The sequence below is a fragment of the Crotalus tigris genome, unplaced genomic scaffold (assembly GCF_016545835.1).
Source record: "Crotalus tigris isolate CLP2741 ecotype Arizona unplaced genomic scaffold, ASM1654583v1 scf7180000024293.1627790, whole genome shotgun sequence".
NCBI lineage: Eukaryota > Metazoa > Chordata > Lepidosauria > Squamata > Viperidae > Crotalus > Crotalus tigris.
The window spans coordinates 918,332-941,073 of record NW_024100466.1 but is presented as its reverse complement, the minus strand read 5'-3'; the positions used below and the strand labels follow the sequence as shown (position 1 = coordinate 941,073).

General features: G+C 42.4%; 1 protein-coding gene across 13 annotated transcripts in view; it reads right to left on the bottom strand.

Annotated features, from left to right (window-relative positions):
• The window catches only part of SLC4A5 (solute carrier family 4 member 5), a 33,542-nt gene extending 11,169 nt beyond the window's left edge, over positions 1–22,373 (bottom strand). For 6 of the 13 annotated variants that reach the window (XR_005554401.1, XM_039324107.1, XM_039324111.1 and 3 more), the window contains exons 1-15: positions 22,291–22,373; positions 20,329–20,417; positions 18,474–18,668; positions 12,494–12,623; positions 12,111–12,271; positions 11,203–11,355; positions 10,538–10,633; positions 10,105–10,160; positions 8,418–8,575; positions 7,621–7,708; positions 7,107–7,261; positions 5,930–6,067; positions 5,038–5,212; positions 4,310–4,443; positions 3,270–3,541 (exon numbers count right to left, since the gene is read on the bottom strand). Coding sequence is in view for 12 of the 13 variants with exons in the window: in XM_039324107.1 (XP_039180041.1) it covers positions 3,270–3,541; positions 4,310–4,443; positions 5,038–5,212; positions 5,930–6,067; positions 7,107–7,261; positions 7,621–7,708; positions 8,418–8,575; positions 10,105–10,160; positions 10,538–10,633; positions 11,203–11,355; positions 12,111–12,271; positions 12,494–12,623; positions 18,474–18,668; positions 20,329–20,401 (1,984 nt within the window). In the remaining variant the exon portion in view is untranslated. Of the gene's footprint in view, positions 1–3,269; positions 3,542–4,309; positions 4,444–5,037; positions 5,213–5,929; positions 6,068–7,106; positions 7,262–7,620; positions 7,709–8,417; positions 8,576–9,657; positions 9,722–10,104; positions 10,161–10,537; positions 10,634–11,202; positions 11,356–12,110; positions 12,272–12,451; positions 12,624–15,345; positions 15,479–18,473; positions 18,669–20,328; positions 20,418–22,290 lie in introns of those variants that run through there. The other 7 variants (XM_039324108.1, XM_039324113.1, XM_039324112.1 and 4 more) reach the window with 7 other exon arrangements.
• Positions 22,374–22,742: the final 369 nt, after the last annotated feature.

The following is a 22,742-nucleotide window of genomic DNA, read 5'->3' as shown; positions in this document are numbered from 1 at the left end:
TAACTCCATAGAGCCAAGATCCCTTTAGGTCTCATCATTGGGTGGTGTTCTTATTATTTTTAAGATGGAGAAGAGCACCGTGGCATTGCTTACTTTCCGTTGCCTGAAAATAACCTCTAAAGGCCAAGGCCTTACCCAGAGTTGCTTTACAGGGAGAGCAGAAAGTGTCAGGGCCAATATTTCATTTGTGTGATAAAAGACCCATTGACTTCCTCGCTTCGCCAGGGTGGCCAAATCCCTCTGCTGTTTTGCAAGCTGCATTGATTACCAGTTTGCTTCTGGGTCCAATTCATGGTGTTGATTATTACCTTTAAAGCCCTATATGGCATAGGCCCAGGGTATCTGAGGAGCGATCTCACCCAAATGGGATTAGCCCGTCCCACGCAGGCTGGCAGAAGAGGCCTGCTACAGATCCCATCTGCTGAGGAATTCTTGGTCCCAACCTTGTGGAACACTCTGCCACCAAAGGTGAGAACTACTCCCATCCTTTTGACCTTCCAGAAGGGTAATAAAAGTCGCTTTTGCCAGTGTGAAGTTGCACGAGGAACCTCTAAGTTTATCCAGGTCATCCGTCTGAACTATTGCTGCTCCGTAGGGGACCCTGGTCAAAGAGACACAAAAGCAGAAGCAGCCAGAAGCCTCTCTTTGGAAGGCTCCCTTTTTTTTTTGGCAGGCTGAGAATATGTCCTCCGGCCTAGGGCTCATGGAATGATCATCCTGGCAAGAGAGCAGAGCAGGAAGGCAGGGCATGTCGTGGGTCCCAGGTACCAAGGGCCTGGCATCTGATGGGACCTAGAAAAAGAGCCTCCTTTGGAACGTCATTTCCCGAGAGGTCAGTCTGGTCCCCACCTTGTTGCTTTTCACAAGGTCTCAAAGACATGGCTTTGTCAGCAGGCTTGGGGGATCCCATTCAGAGCTGATCAAGTGGCTTCTCTATTTGTTCTTACCCTCACAGGGTGTTGGGGGAGGTTAAATTGTGGAGTTTTATCTGTGGAATTTTAATGCAGGATAATTTTTTCTTGAGGCAAACAATGTTCACACAATTAATGGAGAAGCAGTTGCTGGTTTAGAATCAGATTTTCTACTGCAGAGAAAGTACTGAATTTCAGAGGAAAAATATAAAGAATTGGATAAAAGTGGGATAATTCTTGCTATTCATTCCAGATTTTTTAAATGTTGCTTCTCCCTACACCAGAAGTTTTCTGAAAAACAGACATATTCGGGTGACTTTTAATAACTTCAAGCGTAAAATAACTAATTCTTCTATTGGATGAATAATGCTTTTTTAATGGCTGATTTAATGCTTTTAGGTAGGTTGCGTATACTAAAGTAGAAATAACAATAAAAATAAGAGTATCAAATATTTAATAATATTTATAAAATGATACTCACTTGAGAATGAAACCGGCCAAATAGAAGGGTGCAGCAGAGACAAATACGGCATAAATAAGTTACAGTAATCAAAAACGTTGATTTGCAAAAATAAGAGTAATAAAAAAATTAAAAGGTCTTAAAAGAATGTTATGGATACTCTCCAGTGGCATCTAGAAGGGAGGTCAAGAAAATGGGTGCAGTAGCACAATAAAAGCCTCCCCTTTTGTGGGCCAATACAAACGTGTACAAAGGAGCAGAGTTTCAATCTGATACTGAGACTACATCAAGATTTTTTTATTCCCCAGTCTGAATTCCACTGACATTATGGAATGGTGAAAAACTTAAATGGGATTCAGCTGAAATAGAGGATAGAAAACATTACTGCTATTTTCATGTACAAGCTAAATACCATCCGTATTTGAGTGTATCAGGGATTGGTTCTGGATTCTTCACAGCCATTGAGCACATATCTAGATCACAGGAATTCCTGACAAAACATCACCTGCTGTTTGGCCTGCAGCATTGTAGGGTCCACAAGGCTCTTCTGGAAGATACTTCCATAACTACACATGCCAAGCTGCACCCAGAGATGTGGCCTGAGGTGCAATCACAATGCAGATGATACCAGCTCTATCTGTCTTCTATTTTTCCAAACTCTTTAACTACATTCTCATTTTGTGGTAATTCATATCATCTTAGATTTTGATGAACAACATGCTGCTGCCTAGTTAATATGGCATTTTTATTTTGTATTTCATTTGACCAGAATTCTCACTGGATCGCTAAAGGAATGTTTAACGTTGTTCTTGTTTGCACTTTTAATATTGAATCCATTTTGTGAGATAACAAAAGCAAGGTTTCTCAAATGGTTTTTTAAAATATCTCTACAGTGAAAAATAGATTCATTAAACCTAAATCAGATTGGTAAAGTCATGCTTTAATTATCTTTGCCCTTCTTTCCATTTCTCATATGATACCATTTCATGAGTTTTAATAAAAATCAAGTTTTGTCAAAATTGTTATTTAGATCTCTATTACACAGAGATTCTGAAAACCAAGTGATTGTCCTGATATTCCTTATTAGAGAGGACATGGATCTAGAATTTCATTGATTTGGAAATGGTATTTTATATTCAATACAAAATACATCGGAGGATTTGCTAAAAATGGAACTATCATTATGTTGAAACCAACAACAGAAGCTTCCTGTACTACACTTAGATCCCCAGTCAACTTAGTAAAGGTTTAATATGGATTCCATTTTGACCATTCTGAATTGTTAAGCATGGCTGGTGTTAACTATCCCATGGTTAGCATGTCTCCTATGAACTGCAGTTTGTGATGTGCAATAATAAAGGAAACGGCTTCAGATTTGTTCTATGCATATCTATTAAGCCGAAGAGAAATTAGATCGATTGTAACCAGTTGCTTTTCCTAATTCCCTTTGCTAGGGTGACCATGTTTCAACATCTCTTTTTCAACTCTGATGTTTGACTGAACTGGGAACTGTAGTTGTAACAATGAGGTTCTAGTGGATATAAAAATGTGTGTCTCCTTCAAATTTGATGTTTGCCTGAGCTGGGAACCTTGATTCTAAAAGGGAATTCTGCATTCACTATAATAGGCCCCATATGAATTGCAACTTGTACCTTTGAATCTCTCTTAAGACAAAAAGAGAATCCTGAAACCAAGTGGGAGAACATGATTACGTGTCTCTTTTTCAAATTTGAGATATGCCTGAGCTGGATACCTTAATACCTGTTCTTTGCAAAGTTCTTTGCAAAGTTCTTTCAGAAATCTTTGGAAGTCATTTTCAAAAGTGCACAATATTAAGCATGAAACAGTGCTCTGTTATAAAGGGTAATGCAATGGCTGTGCACAGGATTTGCACTTACCTGCATCTGGAGCTACACATTCACATTTATACATAGTCACATAGTCTGGGTTGTAGTCAACATTGATAGGGTAGACCTTAAAGGCTCCAATCATCTTTTTAATGGCGTCATAGATGAAGATGAAGCTAATCAGAGTGGAGAACCCTTCTTCAGTGAAGCGAGTGATGTACTTAATTATGAAGCTGGCATCTGTGGCCACCAGAAAAAGGCACTGGGCCGCTGAGTGCAAGCCGATCCAAAGGCGAAACTCTAGGTAATCGATACTGTTACTTCTGAGGGGAGAACAGAAACACTTTGTTGATCACAACAGCACAACCGCAGCCGCAGCCACAGCAAGGTATTATATTCTGGCAGTGAAAAAGTATGGCAAAAGAAACACATTGTTGACACTGCCTTAAGTAAACTTCGATGCCTGCAGAAATGTACCTGACATTCTGAAGCAGTTTAGATGCAGCAGCCCCGCTGTGTCCTCGTGGCAAGCCGGTCTGAAAGGGCCACCCAAGGAAGCAGAAGCGGCTACTCGTGTAACATTATAGGTGAGCGAGTTGATGTTCTTCGTAGTCTATTTGCATTGCATATATGGGAGAAGGCAGCGGGCAGCATCTTGGCAAAAGAGGGCAGAGAGTAGGGCTCTGCCTCTGGATGTGATCTAACTGGTAGCACCTGATAAATGTGTGAGTTTCTCACAGGTTGGGCAACGTCTCCTATTTTGAAGAGCTGCAACTGTTATATGTGTGAAAAATGGTCATTTTTTTTCAGTGCCGTTGTAACTTTGAACAGTCACTAAATGAACTGTTATAAGTTGTAATTGGACTAACTTCTTGAACTAATTCCATTTCATTTCTTGAGCTAGTACTGCCCAAGAGGCAAAGAGAACCATGAGGAATTGTGGCCAGTACTTTGTGACGTCCAAAGACTGCAAAGGATCATTGTTCCCTGTCCAGTTTGAAAGGGTAACTTTCAACACCACCCCCCCCACACACACACATCGTGTCAACTAGGCATGGATTTCTGAAGCCGCCAAAGAGGCCTTCGCTTACTTGCTGAAATCATATAGCAGCTTTTCAAAGATGAGGATGGGCCCTGTGCTGCTCAGGATGATGAGGGGCTGCCCTGCCAATAGGCAAAACATGGAACCTGCAATTGCTGTTCCCAGGAAGCTCTCCATGACACCCTGGTGGGAGAAACAGAACCATCTGAATCATTTTCAGAAGCAGGGGCACCATCTGAGTGCAATAAAGAGTGCAAAGTATGCCTCATGCACTCTGTTGACCCTCCTAGCACTTTTCCATCTCTATAGACAGGAATGCCCCTTGCCCTATGGAAGCCCTCTGTATGTCTTGTGTTTCAAGGGACCTTTTAGCTATGAGGGCAAAATCTATAGAGAAGAGGCATTAACCTTGAGGGTGATGGGGAGCCCACATGCCACCACCACGTTAGGAATCATAGATGGACACAGATGAAGCCCCCAAGTTCTTCCAGTCTGTTTCCCTTCTCCGTGTTCTAAAATATTGCCAGGGAATCCATTGGCAATTGGAACTCTTATTTCTAGGCTCACTGAAGGGAGTATAGTAGTTGTGATTTTCAGGCTGGATATTCAGACTTCAGCTGACTCCTCAAAACAGAACTGATGGGTGTGCGGAAGTGCCAAAGCCTTCTTATTCCTAGCTGCTCAGGCCTTCAGATGTCAAGGGCCAAAATAGTATGGATTTTACAATGCAAATGTAGAGAATTTGGGGGGCTGTTTGGGAGGCTGGCCTGAACTTGCCTGGTAGTTGTCGGTAGCATCCCCCAACAAGCCTCCAAATGTAATGGCGTTGGCAATGCAACCCAGGTAGATGAAGAGCACAGCAGAGATCGACTGGATATGGAAGCCATCGTAGAAGTCACTGGGGAACCAGGGCAGTTTCCTCTTGAGATCCAAATACAGCCCCCCGCAAAACCTGAAAAGGAAGTAGGGTTGGCTGTGCTCTCGTTGCACTGAAGGGCTTTTCTGTTCTGGCCCAGAGAAGTTCAGTTTTATCCCTTAACTTAGGTCCACAAATTATTCTGCTGCTGCTGCTACTGCTGCTGCTGCTGCTGTTTATGGAAACATCCTTTCTCTCCCTACTGATTTCACCAAGCCCCCCTCTTACTGACCATCTTTTGTTTGCCCTCCTGGATCTTGCCCTGCTAGGGAAAGAATGATCTTCCTGAAGGTTTGGTACACAAAATGCCGGAGAAACGGTTGTGTTGCATGAGGCCATTGGGTAATATTCATGTCACCCTGTGGTGGCTGAACTACCACAGTTTATGTCAATCACATTGGAAGCAGGGATAGGGAGGAAAAGAGTGAGGAGCTGAATCCTCACTTTTCCTTCTATAAAGTATGTACCAAGCTGGTTTTACCCATCAGACCTTTGCTGGCCAGACCATAAGAGCTGGGATAGAGGGATGAAGATTTCTGGAACTTATACTGCCCTTTTGAGCAGAGACCCTCTTTCCAACATGGACGGAGCAGGTGGGATTTAAACACAGATCTGTAGGCCCATCCTTCTTCTCCAGCAAATGAAGCAACTTCTTCAGCTGCAGAGGGCTATTCCATGCTTTTGAACTCTACCCCAACAGCAGATTTTTTTTCCTTCATTACTGCCGGCTGATTGCAGGGAGGTTTTTCTCACCGTCCAGTCCACATCAGCTCCTCTCCGATGTCATGGACAGCAGGAAGATCTTCTTCACTGCCCCCACCCCCGCCCCCTGCTGCTCCTCCAGCTGCCCCATTCATCTGGGTCGCTTCGCTCAGAGAAAACACAGATTTCCTAGGAATAAAATGACATGGAATATTAGTATGCGAAGAGTGCAAATGGCTTCGTGTATGTAATGCAAGAGGGGCAGCTGAAGGCAACATACAGAAGTCCTCTCTCTATGACGACTCTGTGACAACTCGATGCCGCTAGCTCAGCACTGCCAGCAGAGGGCGGCCTTCTCGCCATCCTTGCAGCCTACTCGCTGCTGCCATCTCTTTGCAGGACATCTCAACACTGTAAATTGGCTACAGGGACAAGTCGCTGCACCGCATGGGAAGCAATGGGATGGGATGTCAGCTTTTTTAAAAACTAAAAAAAATCTTCCACCTGGGTTTGGACGGAAAGCACTCAACACATGACCAGAAACAGAGGGCTTTTCTCCAGTGCCAGGTGGAGGATTTCATGGGGTTTCTGACCGCGTGTAGAAAGAAAACCAGGTCTGGCAATATGGTGGGAAAAGATAATTCAAAGAGTAAAACCTTCCCTTCTCTCTCTGACCGTTCAGGTCACATTGTCCAATTAGTCTCTGAACAGTTGTTATGAGAAGAAAGCCTCTGTCCGCCACCATCTCTTCAGGGACCTCGACTCTCGCCCAGACAGGAACCCCCTTTCCCCTCCCCCCTCATTACAGTAGGCAAGCTAGAAGCATCGTGGCACTTCTGATGCGAGGGATCTTCATAGCTTGACACAGAACTCTTTCTTTCCTAAGGTTGCCCCAAAGCCAGGTGGGTGATTTTTCCTGGTCACATGTAGAGTGCTATTTCTAGTCATGCTCAGAGTAATTCTGAGATTTTTTTTTTCAGTTTGGACGGTCCTGTCCATGCAGCCCATTTCCATAAAGCATCAGACCCGCAGCTGAATGTGGCTGCAAACTTTGCAATCTGCTTCATGGGCAAGGATTTGAATGCAACTCAAATCAAGTCTTTTTAGATTTTAAAAAAGCTGACATCCTGCCCCATTGCTTCCCAAAGCCACCCTTATTTGCAGGAGAGCAGAGGCTTCCCGTTTTCACAGCCCATCCCACTCGCTTCCCATCCGGTGCACCCCTTACCTCTTCTCTGCAGAAGGCAGTTTCTTGGGTGGCTCTATTCGAACGTTTGGATCCCATCCACCGGGAGGAAGGACTGTGACTTCATCCAAAAACTCATCCAGTCCTGCTATCAGATCTTCTCTGTCTCTTGCTTTGTAGGCTACATCACTGAATAGCTACATTCGAAAATGAAGAATCGTTAGCTAGGAAGCAATGGTGGAGAGAGCAGCCAATCTCCTGTGTACAAACTCAATTAGCTCCTCACTTCTTGTACTATATTTAAGAACAGTATTGCATGCATGAATGAGAAGACATTCTGATTGAATCACTAGAAGCAAGACAACCACTGTTTAAAATACCCCAAGGAAAGAGTCTTTTATGCCAACACATTTTGGTTCACCCACATCACCTCCTTGCACAAAATATTTAGTAGATCTTTGGGATCAGTTAGGTTGCGTTGTGCTGTTGCATTTGGGGAGCTTCAAGAAAACACTGACAAGGAGGCAGATGGCAAAGACCTGCAAAATTGACTTACATCATCTACCAGAAGGGTAGCAATGGCTCGGCCAATCTCATTGTAGGATTTGGCTTTTCCAGAGGGACCCAGGAGGATAAATAGGAATCTGGTAAAGGAAACAAACCAAGATATGAGCATCTGCAAGCCAGCTCAACACTGCTCCCAGATAACGGGCTCCTGCAGGACAGAATGTCTGGCCCTTTAAATACTGGTAGCTAATAAAAGCATCACAGCCTTGAGGTGGACAGAATATCACTTGTCCTGCTATGACTCTTTGCTAAAAGCTGATTCTGCTCTTTTCACCTGAATAGGTACAAGTCAATATCATGACAATTCACAAGCAGAGTAAGCCAGACACTCGTGCCATTTTAGACCACACGGAATACGTGAGATGTCTCTCCTCTTGCCTGGAATGTACTTTTAAATCAAATAAAAAGACCAGAATGTCTGTGATTCTTGGAAGAAAGGAGAAGAATTCTGAATGGAACATAGTTAAATATGATTATTAGCTGAATCTTCTGATTAGTTAGTGGATGAAATTTTAATAATGGTTTGGAATGGTTTGTATTCTCCACAAAAGTGAGCCAATTCAGGAGACTTTTAAAGCAAGTGTGAATCCGGTATCTATGTGGTGTTGTATACAGTGAAATAAGATATAACAAATGAATCGTCCCTTTAGGGACCATTTTAGCAACTCCAAATGAACTTGGGTAGAAATATAGGAACGGAAATGAAATGGCAAAGATAGGAAATCCCCTCCACATCTTAGTCCCATTTCTGGAAGAAGGTGCAGATGTTTCTGGTGATGGACGTACCTGGTTGGAATAGGCACTTCGGTCATCCCGCCCAACATGGTGGACTGTATAAGCCGGACAAAGGCTACAAAAGGCTTGTCCAGGAAATCCACTTCTCCCACCAGAACATTTGAGGCTTCAGCATTTTTGGGGATCTTCTTCATGAACTTGTTTCTGAGCTGGCGAGAAAAGAATATTTCTCAGAATGTTCCTTCTCTTCTGATTTGTCTTGATGTGCTTTCCTAACCAGCACAGTCCAGAGGAAAGGGACATTCCAACCGACACTTTTCTTGTGGAATTCAAGATTAGATATCAGCATGGAACTATCTGGAAGATTCAGGGAAACAATTAGAGGCATGCAAAACTAATTTCTTCCATATGCCAAATTTATAAGACTGGTGTCCAGTTTTAGATTAAAACATAGAGGTCTATCCAGATTTCCAATTAGATGGTAGCTTGGCTATTTATAGCAATGTCTTTTTAAATGCTGATTGTTTCCCTTTTCCATCCACCCCAATATTGTCAGGTTCAAGTCACTGGAATAATGATGAAAAGGTGCACTGGTGGATACTGAAAAAAAGAGAAGCCCAACAGAAAAGTAGCTCAATAAAAGAAAAATCATAATTAAAAAACACTGATAATTTTTTCACTTTCTGATAAATTGAGTATAATTCTTGGAATTATCACATGTCATTTTTAATTGCACTAGAAAGTGTTTGCTAGAATCAGATTCTTCCACAATAATCCACATCTCATTGCAAGACCTTGGAAGATCCAAGTTCCTCATCGAAATGAGGGGAGATCCAATCTTCAATTCCAGTTTATGTAGACAGTTCAATTTGATCAAGGAATTCTCTTGGAAAATGAGTAGCGTTGGGTCCTTCACTACCTCCTTGAAAGAACAATATTCTTTCATCATTCCAGACAAGCGTCTTATGCATGTGGAATCTTTGTTCCCTCTTTCATTTCATTGAAAGGAACCAAGACTGAATTATTTGGGAACAATTCTGCAGGATTATCAAATTAACCACGTGGAGTCAAGAGTCGTGCTTTCCTGAGAGGATCAGCTGGGGCAGGTCCTTACAGTTCCATTGATTAATTGTTCTCATTCCAGATTGGATATCTCTTTAATTAGCTTCCACCCACTGCTTCTTGTCCTGCACTCAGGTGCTTTAGAGAGAATAAGTCAATACCCTCTTCTTTGTGACAGCCCCTCAAGTATTAGAAGAGAGCTATCTTGTCACCCTTAGGCTAGACATACCTAGTTCCCTTAGCCATTCCAGACCTTTTATCATCCTTGCTGCTCTTCCCTGCAGTCTTTCCAGGGCTCCAGCATTATTTTTGAATCGTGACAACCAGAAATGGACACACTGGTGTTTGAAGACCTCAAGATCCTGGTGTGTATTTGGACCGTTATCATTCTTCCTCTTAAATGAACTCAGATCACACACCACAGGAGCAATAATATCTAGATAAAACGATGCTTAGAGTTCAAAGCCCCTTTCCTCACCTAAAAATGGTAAAGAACAGCAGCTTCTTTTGAAGTTTCTGAAAGGGATGGTGGCTGGCATCCCCGGGGGCACAAAAGCTAACTGAGGGGAGGGACAGCAGTGCCATGTACTGTCCATGTTCTCAGGACAGGCAAAGAAGTCTTGCCTTGAGGCCAACCTGGAAATCTCTAAAAGAGAAGCAGCTGGTGGATTCTTACCTGGGCTGTGCTTGGAGTGTCTGTGATGTCATTCATGCTTCGGCTTTGTGTGTGGCCTAAAGGAGGAAAAGGTTTGTTTGCTTGTTTGTTTGTTTGTTTGTTAATCTGTCCATCTTGCAGCTTGCCATGCTCTGGGCAGGTTATCATAAAGATATATCAGGGTACTTTTATCTTATTGTTGAAATAGGTGTTTTGTGATCAGGAATGACTATTCTTTTTTTTTTTAAACACACCAAGCTATATGCTCTCCAACTTCTAAATGATTTTCTAGCCCCCAAATTTACATACCTCTGCGTCAATCACTACCCTTAGATTTGGTGTTTCTTCAACTCCGTCTGTTCTCTGTTTTCAATTATTATATCAGGTGGTGAGGAAATGAACAGTTCCTCCTACAGTGTTTGATCTCTAATGGCAGAACTAACATGAAACTTACGTAATCGTCCATAAGCTGAGTTCTGTCTTATTCTGAGATCTTCAGAAGAACAATAAAAGCCGGCTCCTGTAGCTGGATTCTGGACAGGACTACGATCTGTTGGCAGGCAGAAACATAATGGAGATGAACCCAGCATAGCCCACAACTTCAATGAAAATATGAGCTAGTGAAACATTGGGCAAGAGCCCAACACTGAAGAAACTGTCCCGATTCTTTGGGTAAGAAGTTTGGGAGAGGTGGACCAGAGACAGAATTGCCCACGATACTTTTTCTGTACGGTGTGTCTTTGTGTCTCTCTCTGTGTGTGTGTGTGTAGAAGAGCACACAGCAGTGACAGATTGTCCACTGCAACCTGAACAGCTGGTTCTTTGCCATCTTCTATTTCAGGGAATTTCTGAATGTCATAATGTAGCTGAATAGCTTATGTACTGTGAATCTTCCCTTCCATATTTTTGGGAAGAGCACACAAACTTTTTCTATAATTTACTTTTTTGGATCAGTATTGGATCAGAGCCATATCACCTCTCCACTTTTGCTGTCCTTCAGGGTCTTTTGAGGATTTTGCAGCAGCAAAAGAAGCCCATAAGAAGGAACTCAGGACTTCCTTTTAGCTGTCACCTTCTTCTCTACTTTGCCAAAAATAGCTCTCTGGAAATTTCACTCACTTATGCTTGAGACAGATTTGCCAATATCTGCCAAGGATCGATGGATGGATTTCTTCATCTGATGTCGGTGCTTTCTCAGGAGCACATAGCTTATTTTCTCTCGCAGCTCTGGCTTTAGAAGGCCATCTTCTATTTGTTTCTCAATGACATTATCTGGAAAACATGGATTATATTATTGATAATGTCCAGCCAAAATAGACTCTAGAGGCCGAGGCCATCGTGGCCAGCATTGGCCATCCTAACTCTTCTGTCATTTTTACTTCCATCAGTGTATTAAAAGAGCTACAGTGTGACTAGAGTGTAAGATGTGGATTGCCCTCCGATATGATCCCGTAAGGCAGTAATGGCCACAGGCCTACAATATGTACTAGACCAGGGGTAGGCAACCTTGGCTCTTTTATGACTCGTGGACTTCAACTCCTAGAATTCCTGAGCCAGCAGTCCACGAGTCATAAAAGAGCCAAGGTTGCCTACCCCTGTACTAGACATAAGTGCACTTTCCAAAGAATTCTGCCATGCGCTGATAAGGATGATTTGCACCGGCCGCTAGGAATTGGCTGAGCTGGAAGGGACCTTACAGATCATCTAAGAAGGTTATACATTTGGTAAATCTTGGCTGAACTCTATATTTAAGTAGGATTCTAATGACTTTCAAAGAATCTGATGTGAATGCAGAGGTTTTGTGACAATCATATTTACAAGGATGCAGACCCTACAGCATATCCCATGCTCCGGAAGCCATGACTTGTGTACGTGAATAGGCCATCATAGAGAGAGTATTCCTACCACCAAAGACACAGAGTCCTTCAAGTGACTCCCCTATAGCCTGAGTTGCCAGTAGCAAGGTTTGGATAGGATGAGCTTTTAATTTCAGATCTTTGCAGTTGCTTTAGATTTTCATACCTTACCTATGATTTGTGGCAGGAAGTAGCCATCGAGATCTAACAGGATGGTTCCCATCTGCAGGCAAGTGCGCAGTTCAAACAAGCTATGCAATGTCAGAGTTGATACATGAGGTTTACTCCATCGCTCCCCTCCTTCTTCCACCTTCTCTTCAAACTTAATCCATCTGAAACAAAGAAAGATACCAGCGTCTTTTTTGCCATGTGAAACGGTTAGTGGGAAACAGTGAGAAACATAAAAACAATACACACGTACATAGCAGGAACCAAAGTCTCCCTCATATTCTTTTCTGCACTCTTCTAGGTCATTAACTATATCTATCCAGCCACAAATTTAACCTTTGTACCTGCTTGGAGCCAGATGGGTTCTGCTTTCACAGTTTTACTACCTGGCTGCCTCCTTCCATTCCATCTCTTCTCCATCACGTTGGAGGGTGTCCATCTCCGTGAACAGTGTTGGGTTGGGGGGATCATCATCCTCACCCAGGATATATCGGAGGCGCTCGGCAGCAGGTGACACTGAACCAAAGATGAGAAGCTGATTAAGGACAGACGGAACCAACTCACGATTCCATGTTTCTAACCCAGTTTTGAAGTCCTTGGGAAAGAAAATGGTTTCTAGTAAGGAATCATTTCCAAGGTCAGCAGAAAAAAAACTGTTGAAATCAGCTTTTTAAAAGTCTAAGACACTGGTTTGATTACATCCTATTGCTTGTTTATTATATTGAATTCCTAAAAAGAAAGTTGTTTGGACGATAATGATTTTAAGATATTGCAGCTCATTAAAATAATATTGTCAACTCTACAAATGAGCATGGCTGCAGCCATTTTTCTTCTCATTCTAGGTTGCCACATGGATAGGAGGGAGGGGGGGCGCCCAGGTGCTTTATCCGTCAAAATAATCTTTTGTCCTGCCCAGCAAGTGCTGGCTTTCTCCCTCACCATCTTTGGAACCTTTGGCCCTGGGCCCTTGAGCTGTGTGGAGGGGCACAGGAGTCACAAGAAGGAAGGAAAACTGAGCCAGCAAATAAATGTTCCTCGTGTTTATTACAATTCCTACTAGTTTAACATGAGGCTTTTCCACCATAATGCACCCTGAAAAAAAATAGGATATTCATTGTATTTTAGCCTAATCTGATTAAACTAACTAAGAGCATTAACACTGAACTGCCAGGGCCTAGGAACTATAGGGAAAACACTTCAGACCTCAACTTTTGGTTGGTAAATCTATTTCTGGAATATCCAAGGGACTTTGGGGCTAGGAAGGGCAACATACTGTAGTGCTAAAATAAAATTACATTTGTCATGTATTAGTTTAGCAACCCCCAGATTGAGGTCTATGGTTTAGCATGGTGTGTGAACAAAACCAGGATGTTTTTTTCAGTAAACCACACTAATAAATCTAGCATAATGTAACAATATAATGTATATTTTATATAAGTATATTATGTAATTATATGACATATATATATATATATACTTTAAGGAATATCAGAAATCAAAATCTAATTGACAAATACTGTAAGAATTTTTAGCATAGATATAGCAATGGAATTTGGCCTAGAAATGTGCTACAGTAGCAATAAAATGGAGTAAAATCACAAATAACTATAGAATTGAAAAACTGAATGGCCAAAATATCAGATATTGTCAGACGAAGCCTACATGGGTATTTTACAGTTGAATAACATAGATGGACATGTTAAAAATATGATTCATAAAGAATACATTCAAAGAGTGAGAAAATTGCTGCCTGAGCAGGGGATTGGACTAGATGACCTCCAAGGTCCCTTCCAACTTTATTGTTGTTGTTGTTGTTGTCAAGTAACAGATCTGCGAACACCTAGAAGCAAGCAAATCTGCAAATACCTCCAAGCTGATAGGAATAGGCAACACCCCAGATGATAGGCTCAAGATCCAGATGGAGCTCAACAGACTTAAACACTGGGCCCTATCTAACAAAATGAAATTCAGTGTAGACAAAAGGAAGGTTTTATGCATAGGCAAGAAATACCAAATATACAGGTACAGATTAGGTGAAACCTGTCTCAATAGCAGTAACTGTGAGAGGGATCTTGGAGTCCTAGTGGATAATCACTTAAATATAAGGAAACAGTGTGTGGCAGCAGTCAAAAAAGCCAATACATCCCTAAGCTGCATTAACAGAAGGATAGAATCAGCTTGACAAAACCTGCAAAAATCCTGGAAAAGATAATCAAGCAGTGAATTTGTGAGCACCTAGAAATGATCACTACAATCTCTAGAAACCAACACAGACTGTTAAAAACAGATCATGTCAGACAAACCTAATAGCATTCTGTTACGAAGTGACCAAATTAATGGACCAATGAAATATTGTGGGTATTGTTTACTTTGATGTCAAAAAGACATTTGACAAAATATATCATAGTCTGCTTCTTGGTAAGATAGAACATTGTGGGATAGATAGCATCATCACCAGATGCATTTGTAACTGGCTGGCCAACCACAGTCAACATGTAGTTTTCAATGGAACTACGTCTACATGGAGGGAAGCATGTAGTAGGGTACCACAAGGTTCTGTCTTAAAATTACTTTTCAAGTAAATGATCTAGATGAGGGGATAGAAGGAGAACTCATCAAATTTGCAGATGACATCAAGTTGGGAGGAGCATGTTAGAATATAGGCTCAAGATTCAGAAGTATCTTGACGGACTTGAATACTGGGCCCTATACAACCACATGAAATTCAGTGGTGAAAAAAGTAAGACAAGAAAAGCCGAGTGCAGAGATATTCAATAGCGATACTTGGTTCAACCACAGTAACTGTGTACAGGATCTACTTCTCAAAGTTGCCAGCTCAAAGTTGCCAGCTTCCCAGAAGGTTCCCTTCAAGACTTCTGGGAAGGTTGCTAGTTTGCTCTTGACCCTCCTGTGATAGGTCCACTGTCTCTCTTCAACCCAGCACTTTCAGAAACACCTTTCATTCCCAGAGTTCAGTCCATTTCCCCACCAGTCCAGGTTGTACTTTATGGCTTAAGAGGGCAAGCCTGGCTGCGGCAGTGTCCCCAAGATTGCCATCCGTCTTACATGACCTGGAATGTCACCTAAGTGTCCCTCTTGTATGTAAACAGTTAAATCACTTGCTAGAAGGGGCAACATCGGTTGCCCTGGTGCTGGGCTTCCCTTCAGAGCTTCCTAAACTTTCAACAAACCTCAGACATGCATATATTGGAAATTCTCAAATGGAATGGTTTCTTACCTGGAAATGGTTGGAGATTTTCCCCCATTTTTTTCTGAGAGAAGAGCTGTTCACAGCACTACCCACAGCTCTTCCTAGCTCCAAAGACTAACACAAGCTGCAGCCACAAAAATAATCCCCACCTTCTGTTTACTTGAATAACCAGATTATGAGGCGTATCAATCCTCTCCTTCACTCCCAGCCCTCATGACATAAAACTACGAAATCAATGTAGCTTCTGTGTTAAGAAGTGGGTCTGCTGGGGGTGCTCTGTGCAAAGGAGAAAGTGTGCAAGCACGCCCATGTTTGAGGGGGCATCTTGTCCTTTCCTAACCAGAGACTGTAGGGCTATCTGCATTGCAAAGCCAGGCACACTGCCACAACAGTCTGATGATCAATTATTAAAGAACTGAACTAATTCAGTTCTTTTTTAATTTCAGGAACGTTAATCAAGTTGAATCAACCCCTCCCCCCAACAGCATGGAGCCACCACTAAACAACCATGATGCTAATATTCTTTTTTAAAAATCTTTCTTGAACAGTATGGTGACAGCAATAGTTTGCCCTCAGAAAGATGAAACCAGGTTTCTAAGAGAGCCACGGTTTCTTGACCAAGTGGCTGGTGTCTACTTGGCTTCAACAAAAATAATGTAGGAAGGGAGGCAGGCTCATGTTGCAGTAGAGAGAAACCGTTGTGCAGGGCTTGGACCCTTTGCAAACAATAGAGGGCAAAGCCAAACAGCTAGCAATTTTCAGATGCACCCACCCATCCTGCAAGCTCTCTGATTCCTGCACATCGGCCTTTGGAAAGAAGAGGGGAAAGATCAGGAAGACTAGATCCCCCTCATCGCTTGAGGAAGGCAAGTAAGATTTTACACTTCATCCCTACTCTGTAACGAATAGCGTCCAGTTTATGCAAGCCCACTGGCTCTAAGCAGGGCACGTTGCATCTTCTGAGGGGTTGGGAGATGCAAACCATGTCTGTGCATTTACGCACATGCAAAGATATTCAAATGCCAATGAACATGGGTTCACAATACCTTTCCCTGCTCCAGAGGCCACCACCATGGCTGCCCTCCCAGCTCTCCTCCTCTTTCTTGCCTTTAAGGCAGCCACCACCACTCTACTGAACAGCTTTCACAGTCCTCCTGCACAAGCCATGTTTTGGCTCTTGCATTGCAAGCACTTGTGATGATGTGGCAAAAGCAGTTTTCAAACAACTCTGAAGAGGGGATCACAAAAGACCCTGAAAAACCAAGTGTATTTCCAGGACTATGGTTGCCTCCTCTGGTCTGGACAGAAAGGTGCTAAGAGGTGGGTCTGGCTCTGGAATCACCATATGGGGTCATTTTCAAGAATAAATGGATGTGGGACATCTTCCTCAAACGCTTTGCTTCTGATTGCTGGGGGAAGGACTTTCTCTCCTTTGGAAAAGGATGGGTTTCATTCTCAGACAAAAGTGTTCCGTTCTGCAAAACAAGTGAGGACCATGTCCCTGTTCACTCCTATGGCACAAAAACAAGGGACCTTGAGGCCAAAGGAAGCCCTCACTTTTTAAGATTGGGCATCCCAACTAGCAAGTTCCAGAAGGCAGGACAATGTCCCTCTGTGGACAGGAGAAGGAGGGGTTTTTTTCTCTCGCACACTTAAGGATTGTGTAAAATCTCAGCAGGATGTCTTCCTGCGAACACCAGAGAAAGCAAGCAACTATTCTGGTATGCAGCCTATTAAGCTTTTATAAGTAGCTTATGAAGTAGGCTGAAGGGAACATTTCTGTTTTGGGCTACAGAAGAAAACCAGCCATTCCTAAAACAGTACTTCCTGCCACATCCTAGGTTGAGATCCAACAATTAAAATGGCAATTTAAAGCAGCTCTTCATTTTTTTTAAAAAAACAGAAGTTGTTATCTCCATGTGACCTTTGGACTCTGACCTTTGAGGACATCTTCATCTTTTAGGTATCTTTAGCTAAGTGATTGTTTCTACAATGGTCTAAAAACTGTCTCCAGCTTTGAACAATCAGTAGAAGTTGATTTATCACTAACATGTACTCCAGTCTTAATTATTAATTAATTAATTCTAAAAGTTGCTGGGAATATAATGGGCAACCAGAAAGCTTTGCGGAGTTGGTAGCAATGGGCTCTACATGGGGCTGCCCCACCACTGCAATTTAATTTTTAACTTGCTTTATAAAAGATACACTTCTCGGCTATACTAACACAAAAAAGCAAGAAGTCAAAAAGTAATCATTTTGTAGATAGTGACTGATTTGAATCTGATTAGACCTTTGCTATATAGGTGGTGATGCAATTCAACCAATTTTTATAAATGTCTTAAGCCTGCCACTTGCTCCGGGTTTGAAAACATATAGAGGTAGATTACCCTATTTAACAGTCGTTCGAAGTTATGTCAATGCTGAAAAAGTAACTTTGCGTCCAGTTCTTATGACCATCACAGCAACCTGCAGTCATGGGATCATCATTTTGCCCTTGATAAGCAAAATCAAAGGCGAAGCTGTAATAAAATCCCAAGTCAAGGCCACATGATGTCTCCCTTAACTATCTGCAGAGACATACTTTTAATGACCAAGTGGGAAGTGAAGTTGTAAATCTGCTGTGGTTGTAAGTCTGTTGTGTTATGTTTAGCATGTCCTTACAGGTCTCACTTGTGATTGCTGAGTACTGACTGTATCCTGCGCCTTTGTAGACTGTTATAATGCTGGTAAAAGTTCAGTTGATCAGTGGATGGTGACAAAGAGACAATGGTTCATTGCCGCTATTCTGCTATGGCCCAGGCAGGGCAGCCTCACTGACAAGGAGGCAGCAGCACTCACGATTCCTGCCTTGGTACATAGCTGTTGGAGATTCTCCCACGTCTACCCTATTTCACCTGTTTCTATTTTTATTTGGATTTTAAAACTCTTTTCTCATAAAACATTTAAAATCAGAGATCCTATGTTTTCCTTCCATTTCACTACTCTATATTTCTGCATAATGTATGCCTGGCAGTCAACTACATGCAGCCATAGAAGTAATTCCGTCATTACTGAAATGAAATTTGCAGGTCTTGGTAGCACAAAGTCAACCCTTCTAAACATGGTGGAATCCTGGCTTGTTTTTAGTGCTCTATTTTCCTTCCTCCTCTACTCACTGGTCCTGCTGGCGTGGTCATTTCCACTCACATCACCTGTCCGCCTTCCTTCTTCTGTGTCCGAATGGATCTGCTGCTTGTAGGGCCTTTTGCATTCACCATTTTTATCTTGGCTGAAGGAGGATCTCCTTTTGCGTCTTTTTTTCTGGTTGCTATGGGGCCTTGGTAGCCCAATGTAAATGGAATGATAATCTGCTAGAGGAGACAGCCAAGCAGCACACACAGAGAGAATGAAAAGGCTCCCCATTCATAAAAATACCACACAGCATGCATAGTGTGTTAAAATAGTCTCCCAAGAATAGAACAACAGAACAGAATAGAATATTTATTGGACAAGTATGATTGGATAGACAAGAAATTGGTCTCCAATGCATAAGCTCTCAATGTACATCCAAACAATAAAGTAATGTAATCATAAGATACCAATAGGAGAAGGTAGTAGTAAAGATGAGAAGGATAATAGTAATCCAGCCCTACTACATGGGTAAATATCCTTTAGACACAAGACATTGCTGTGGGAATTGAGTATTCAACAGAGTGATGGCATGGGGCGGGGAGGGGGGGGGAGAGAACTGTCCCTGTGTCTGGTTGTTTTGTCATGCAATGCCCTATAGCGACATCCTGAGGGAAGAATTTGAAACAGTTTGTGTCCAGGATGTGAGGGGTCTGTAGATATTTTCTCGTCCTTTTTTCTGGTTCATGCAGTATACAGATCCTCAGTGGAAGGCAGGCTGGTTGCAGTTGTTTTTTCTGCAATCCTAACTATCCATTGAAGCCTATACCTGTCCTGGTTGGTTGCAATGCCAAAGCAGACAGTTTATTGAGGTACAAATGACAAACTCAATAATTCCTCTGTAGAACTGTATTGGCAGTTCCTTGGACAGTCTGAGCTTTCTGAGTTGATGGCAGGAAGAACATTCTTTTTAATGATGTTCTAATATTAGGTGTCCATTTCAAGTCCTGGGAGATAATAGAACCCAGACACTTGAAGGTCTCTACTGTTGATACTGCGTTGTGTAATATTGTAAGAGGTGGTAGCATAGGGAAGCTCCTCCTAAAATCCCATATCAACTCTACAGTTTTAAGTGTGTTCAGCTCCAGATTGTTCTGGATACAACCTCCTGTCTGCATGCTCATCACTATCTCAAATGGGACCAGTGACTGTTGTATCATCTGCAAAGCTCAGTACTTTAACAGCGGGAGGGAGGTGAATGGATAGGTTTGTGAAAGTCATGTAAATGGGGGCATGGCATAATGTAACAACTGCATCTCTTGGCTCTTAGAATTTAAGGGAGTTGGTCTGTATATGCCTTTCTGATAGTTTGACAACTTCTTAAAAATAATTCAATCTTTTACAAGCAACCAAATTTTGTTTTAATGGGCCAATTTCATTCCACATAGAAAGCTGACATTTCCACTCATTAAACTAAATGGGTGTGCCAGTGGTAAATGTCCCAAAAGATTAATAAAATGCCTTCTTGTAATTTAAAGCCACACAGTGCATGGTAACATTGATAGTATTAACTTACCTTATACAAAATCCTAGTCTTTTAGATACATTAAAAATTGAAGGGTTTTTTTTTTCAACTACAAAGGTAAACCTTGTAGGGTAGGCAAGGCAGGTTATACGTCGTGTGTAAATTCCGGTACTTTTTTTTTTTTTTTTACAAAAAAAGCATCGCATGTAACTAAAACATCTAAATGATATTTTACTCAGGGAAGTACGCAAGGGAAATGAGGGGCGTATTCCACGCCCAAGGGATGTGTGACATCAGAACTGGAAAAATCATTGTGCCACAGTGGAAGAATCTACGGCCGAATCAAGGAGAAGCTCTGGAGAAATGGTTCACCTTACCCTCTTCATCCCCATATCGCATTCTGAAGGTGCTGAGGCATCTCTCGCCCAGGGTGTCATGCTCGTGCATCATGGCCAACCAGTAAATGCTATCATAGATTTAAAGATAAAAAAATTATTAAATAATAATGAAATTCTAATACAGCTAGTGAGAAATTACTAATTCACTACTTTAAAAGCAAAAAAAAATGAAATAAGGAGCAATGAAAAGATTAATGAGAAATAATTACTCAATATACCATTCCTTTTGGAAGACGCAGGATTCTGCAAAGGGAAGAAATTGAGTACTTAAGATGTAAATAAGGGGAAAAAATGCAATTATACATGAACCATGGTGCTGCAGCGATTAGAATATTGTATTGCAGGCTAACTCTGCTCAAACTGCCAGGAGGTTGATTTCTTTGATCCTGACTAGCCAAACCCAAGTCCTGCAGTGTCTCCACAATGAGGGGGCTCCAGAGCTGCAAGACCTGGATGGTTTCATGCAGAGGTTGCAGGACAGATTCAGGAGCCCCACAGCAGCCCGGCATGCAGGGAACTGCATCCGCTGCCTGGGGCAGAACAAATGGCCAGTGGCAGAGTACATCCAAGATTTTCACAGCCTGAGAGACTGGCCCGAGCGTATGCTGGTCTACCAGTTCTGGGAGGGGCTGAACAAGGAGCTGTATCACAACTGCCTGCTGTGGGAGGTGCCCCATGACCTTCAAGCGTGGTACCAGTTAGCCACAAATGTGGAGCTTGACCTGATGGAGTACCGGGAGCACACTGCACCTGAGAACTGGCCCCGCTGAATGACCAAGAGATGCCCAGCGCCCTGTGGAGGAAGAGGCAGTGCACCTCCTGCCACGGGAAGACACCCTGCCGGAGCCTGGGAGGGTGTTTCTGATGTGGGAAGGAAGGCTATTGAGCTGCTGATTGCCTCGCACCACGGCTGGCATCTGCACCGCAAGCCCCGGCCGAACTGAAGCCAAAAAAACAACTGCGAAGCCGAAGGAGAAAACATGGGCAGCTCAACAGGTCAACAGGTCCCCAATCCAGCAAAGGGGAGGGAACTCTGGCCCACAACAAGCTTGGCTTGGTCTTCCACAAGAGCGGCACTGAAGGGGAAGACGACCTGACGGTAAGCGCCTCCGTTCTCCCTATGATGATCTGGGTGGGGAATTTGGTGCCCTCCGCCGGGGGCCCTCACAGCCTTGCTGGACTCAGGATGCCCTCGGTGCCTGATTAGCCTTCAGACACTAAATTGAAACAAGCTTGAAGAACAAATCACTGCCAAAATCTAAAACCCGAGCTACAAGTATTTTCTCTTATTTCAATGCATATTAATTTCCCAACTGCCCTTTATGGGCGACTGGGAAAGATGTGGTCACATTTCATGGCAGAAAAATCAATCCCTTCCAAAGTCACTTTGACAGGGACCAACAGCTAAACCCAACACTGGTCTCTCCCTCTGGCATCTACAGGCTGTTTATTACCGCACGCTGAGAAAAATAAGAGGAAATGTGGTCTTATTACAGTTAGGTCAAAAGTAGATTTATATTATAGTATATTAAACCTGGAATATAATTTTAAAATTTTATTATTTTATTTTCATTACAATCAGATAAAATTCAGATACATAAAAAGATAAATTAAACCTGGAATATATATTAAAACTGCCACCAATGAATACAGTAAGTTGCTTAACCATGCTTTTTTATAAGTTACACACCACAGCTTAAATTAAATAAATGCCTTTCAGTCACAACTTAATTAAAAAAAATGTCGCAGTAGAGTTCTGGATCTGGTATTATAAGCGTACTTTAAAAATTGAACAAAAATTCAGACTATTTTTTACAAATAATACAAATGAATACCTTCTTCCATCTATGATACCTTTTTTTTGGAAGCCTCTCCCTTTGAAGCATTCTTTTTCTCAACAGGCCTACAAAGAATTCTGAACTGTTCAGATAATGTACTTACAGTTGAACCTTCCCAAGAAATGCTCCAGACTACATTCAGGGGACTCGGTCAGCATCTGGCCGGCTGCATGCTTTGGATCCCACTAAGTCCTGGACAACTGGCAGAGTCGGCAAGAGGCCAATGGATGCTGGGATAGTATCGATCCACAAAGGTTGCAGCAGCTTCTCTCTTGAAATGTGTGTGACATGATGTGGATTGATCCCTTCAGAGCAGCAAGGAACTGGATCATGGGATGGTTCTCATGCTCATACATGTGTGTGTTCAGACAAATTCTGACCCATTTAATGCACAGCCCGTTTCAAGCAGCCAATTATCCCATAGCTGATAAAGATATTAAGCAGAATGTGTTTCTAGGTCTTGGATGGGTTAAGATTGTTAGCTGCAGGGATGAAAGTGCCTTAGCCAAACTGTTTGGTCCTTGTTGAATGGTCTGAATGAGCAAATACGAGGGA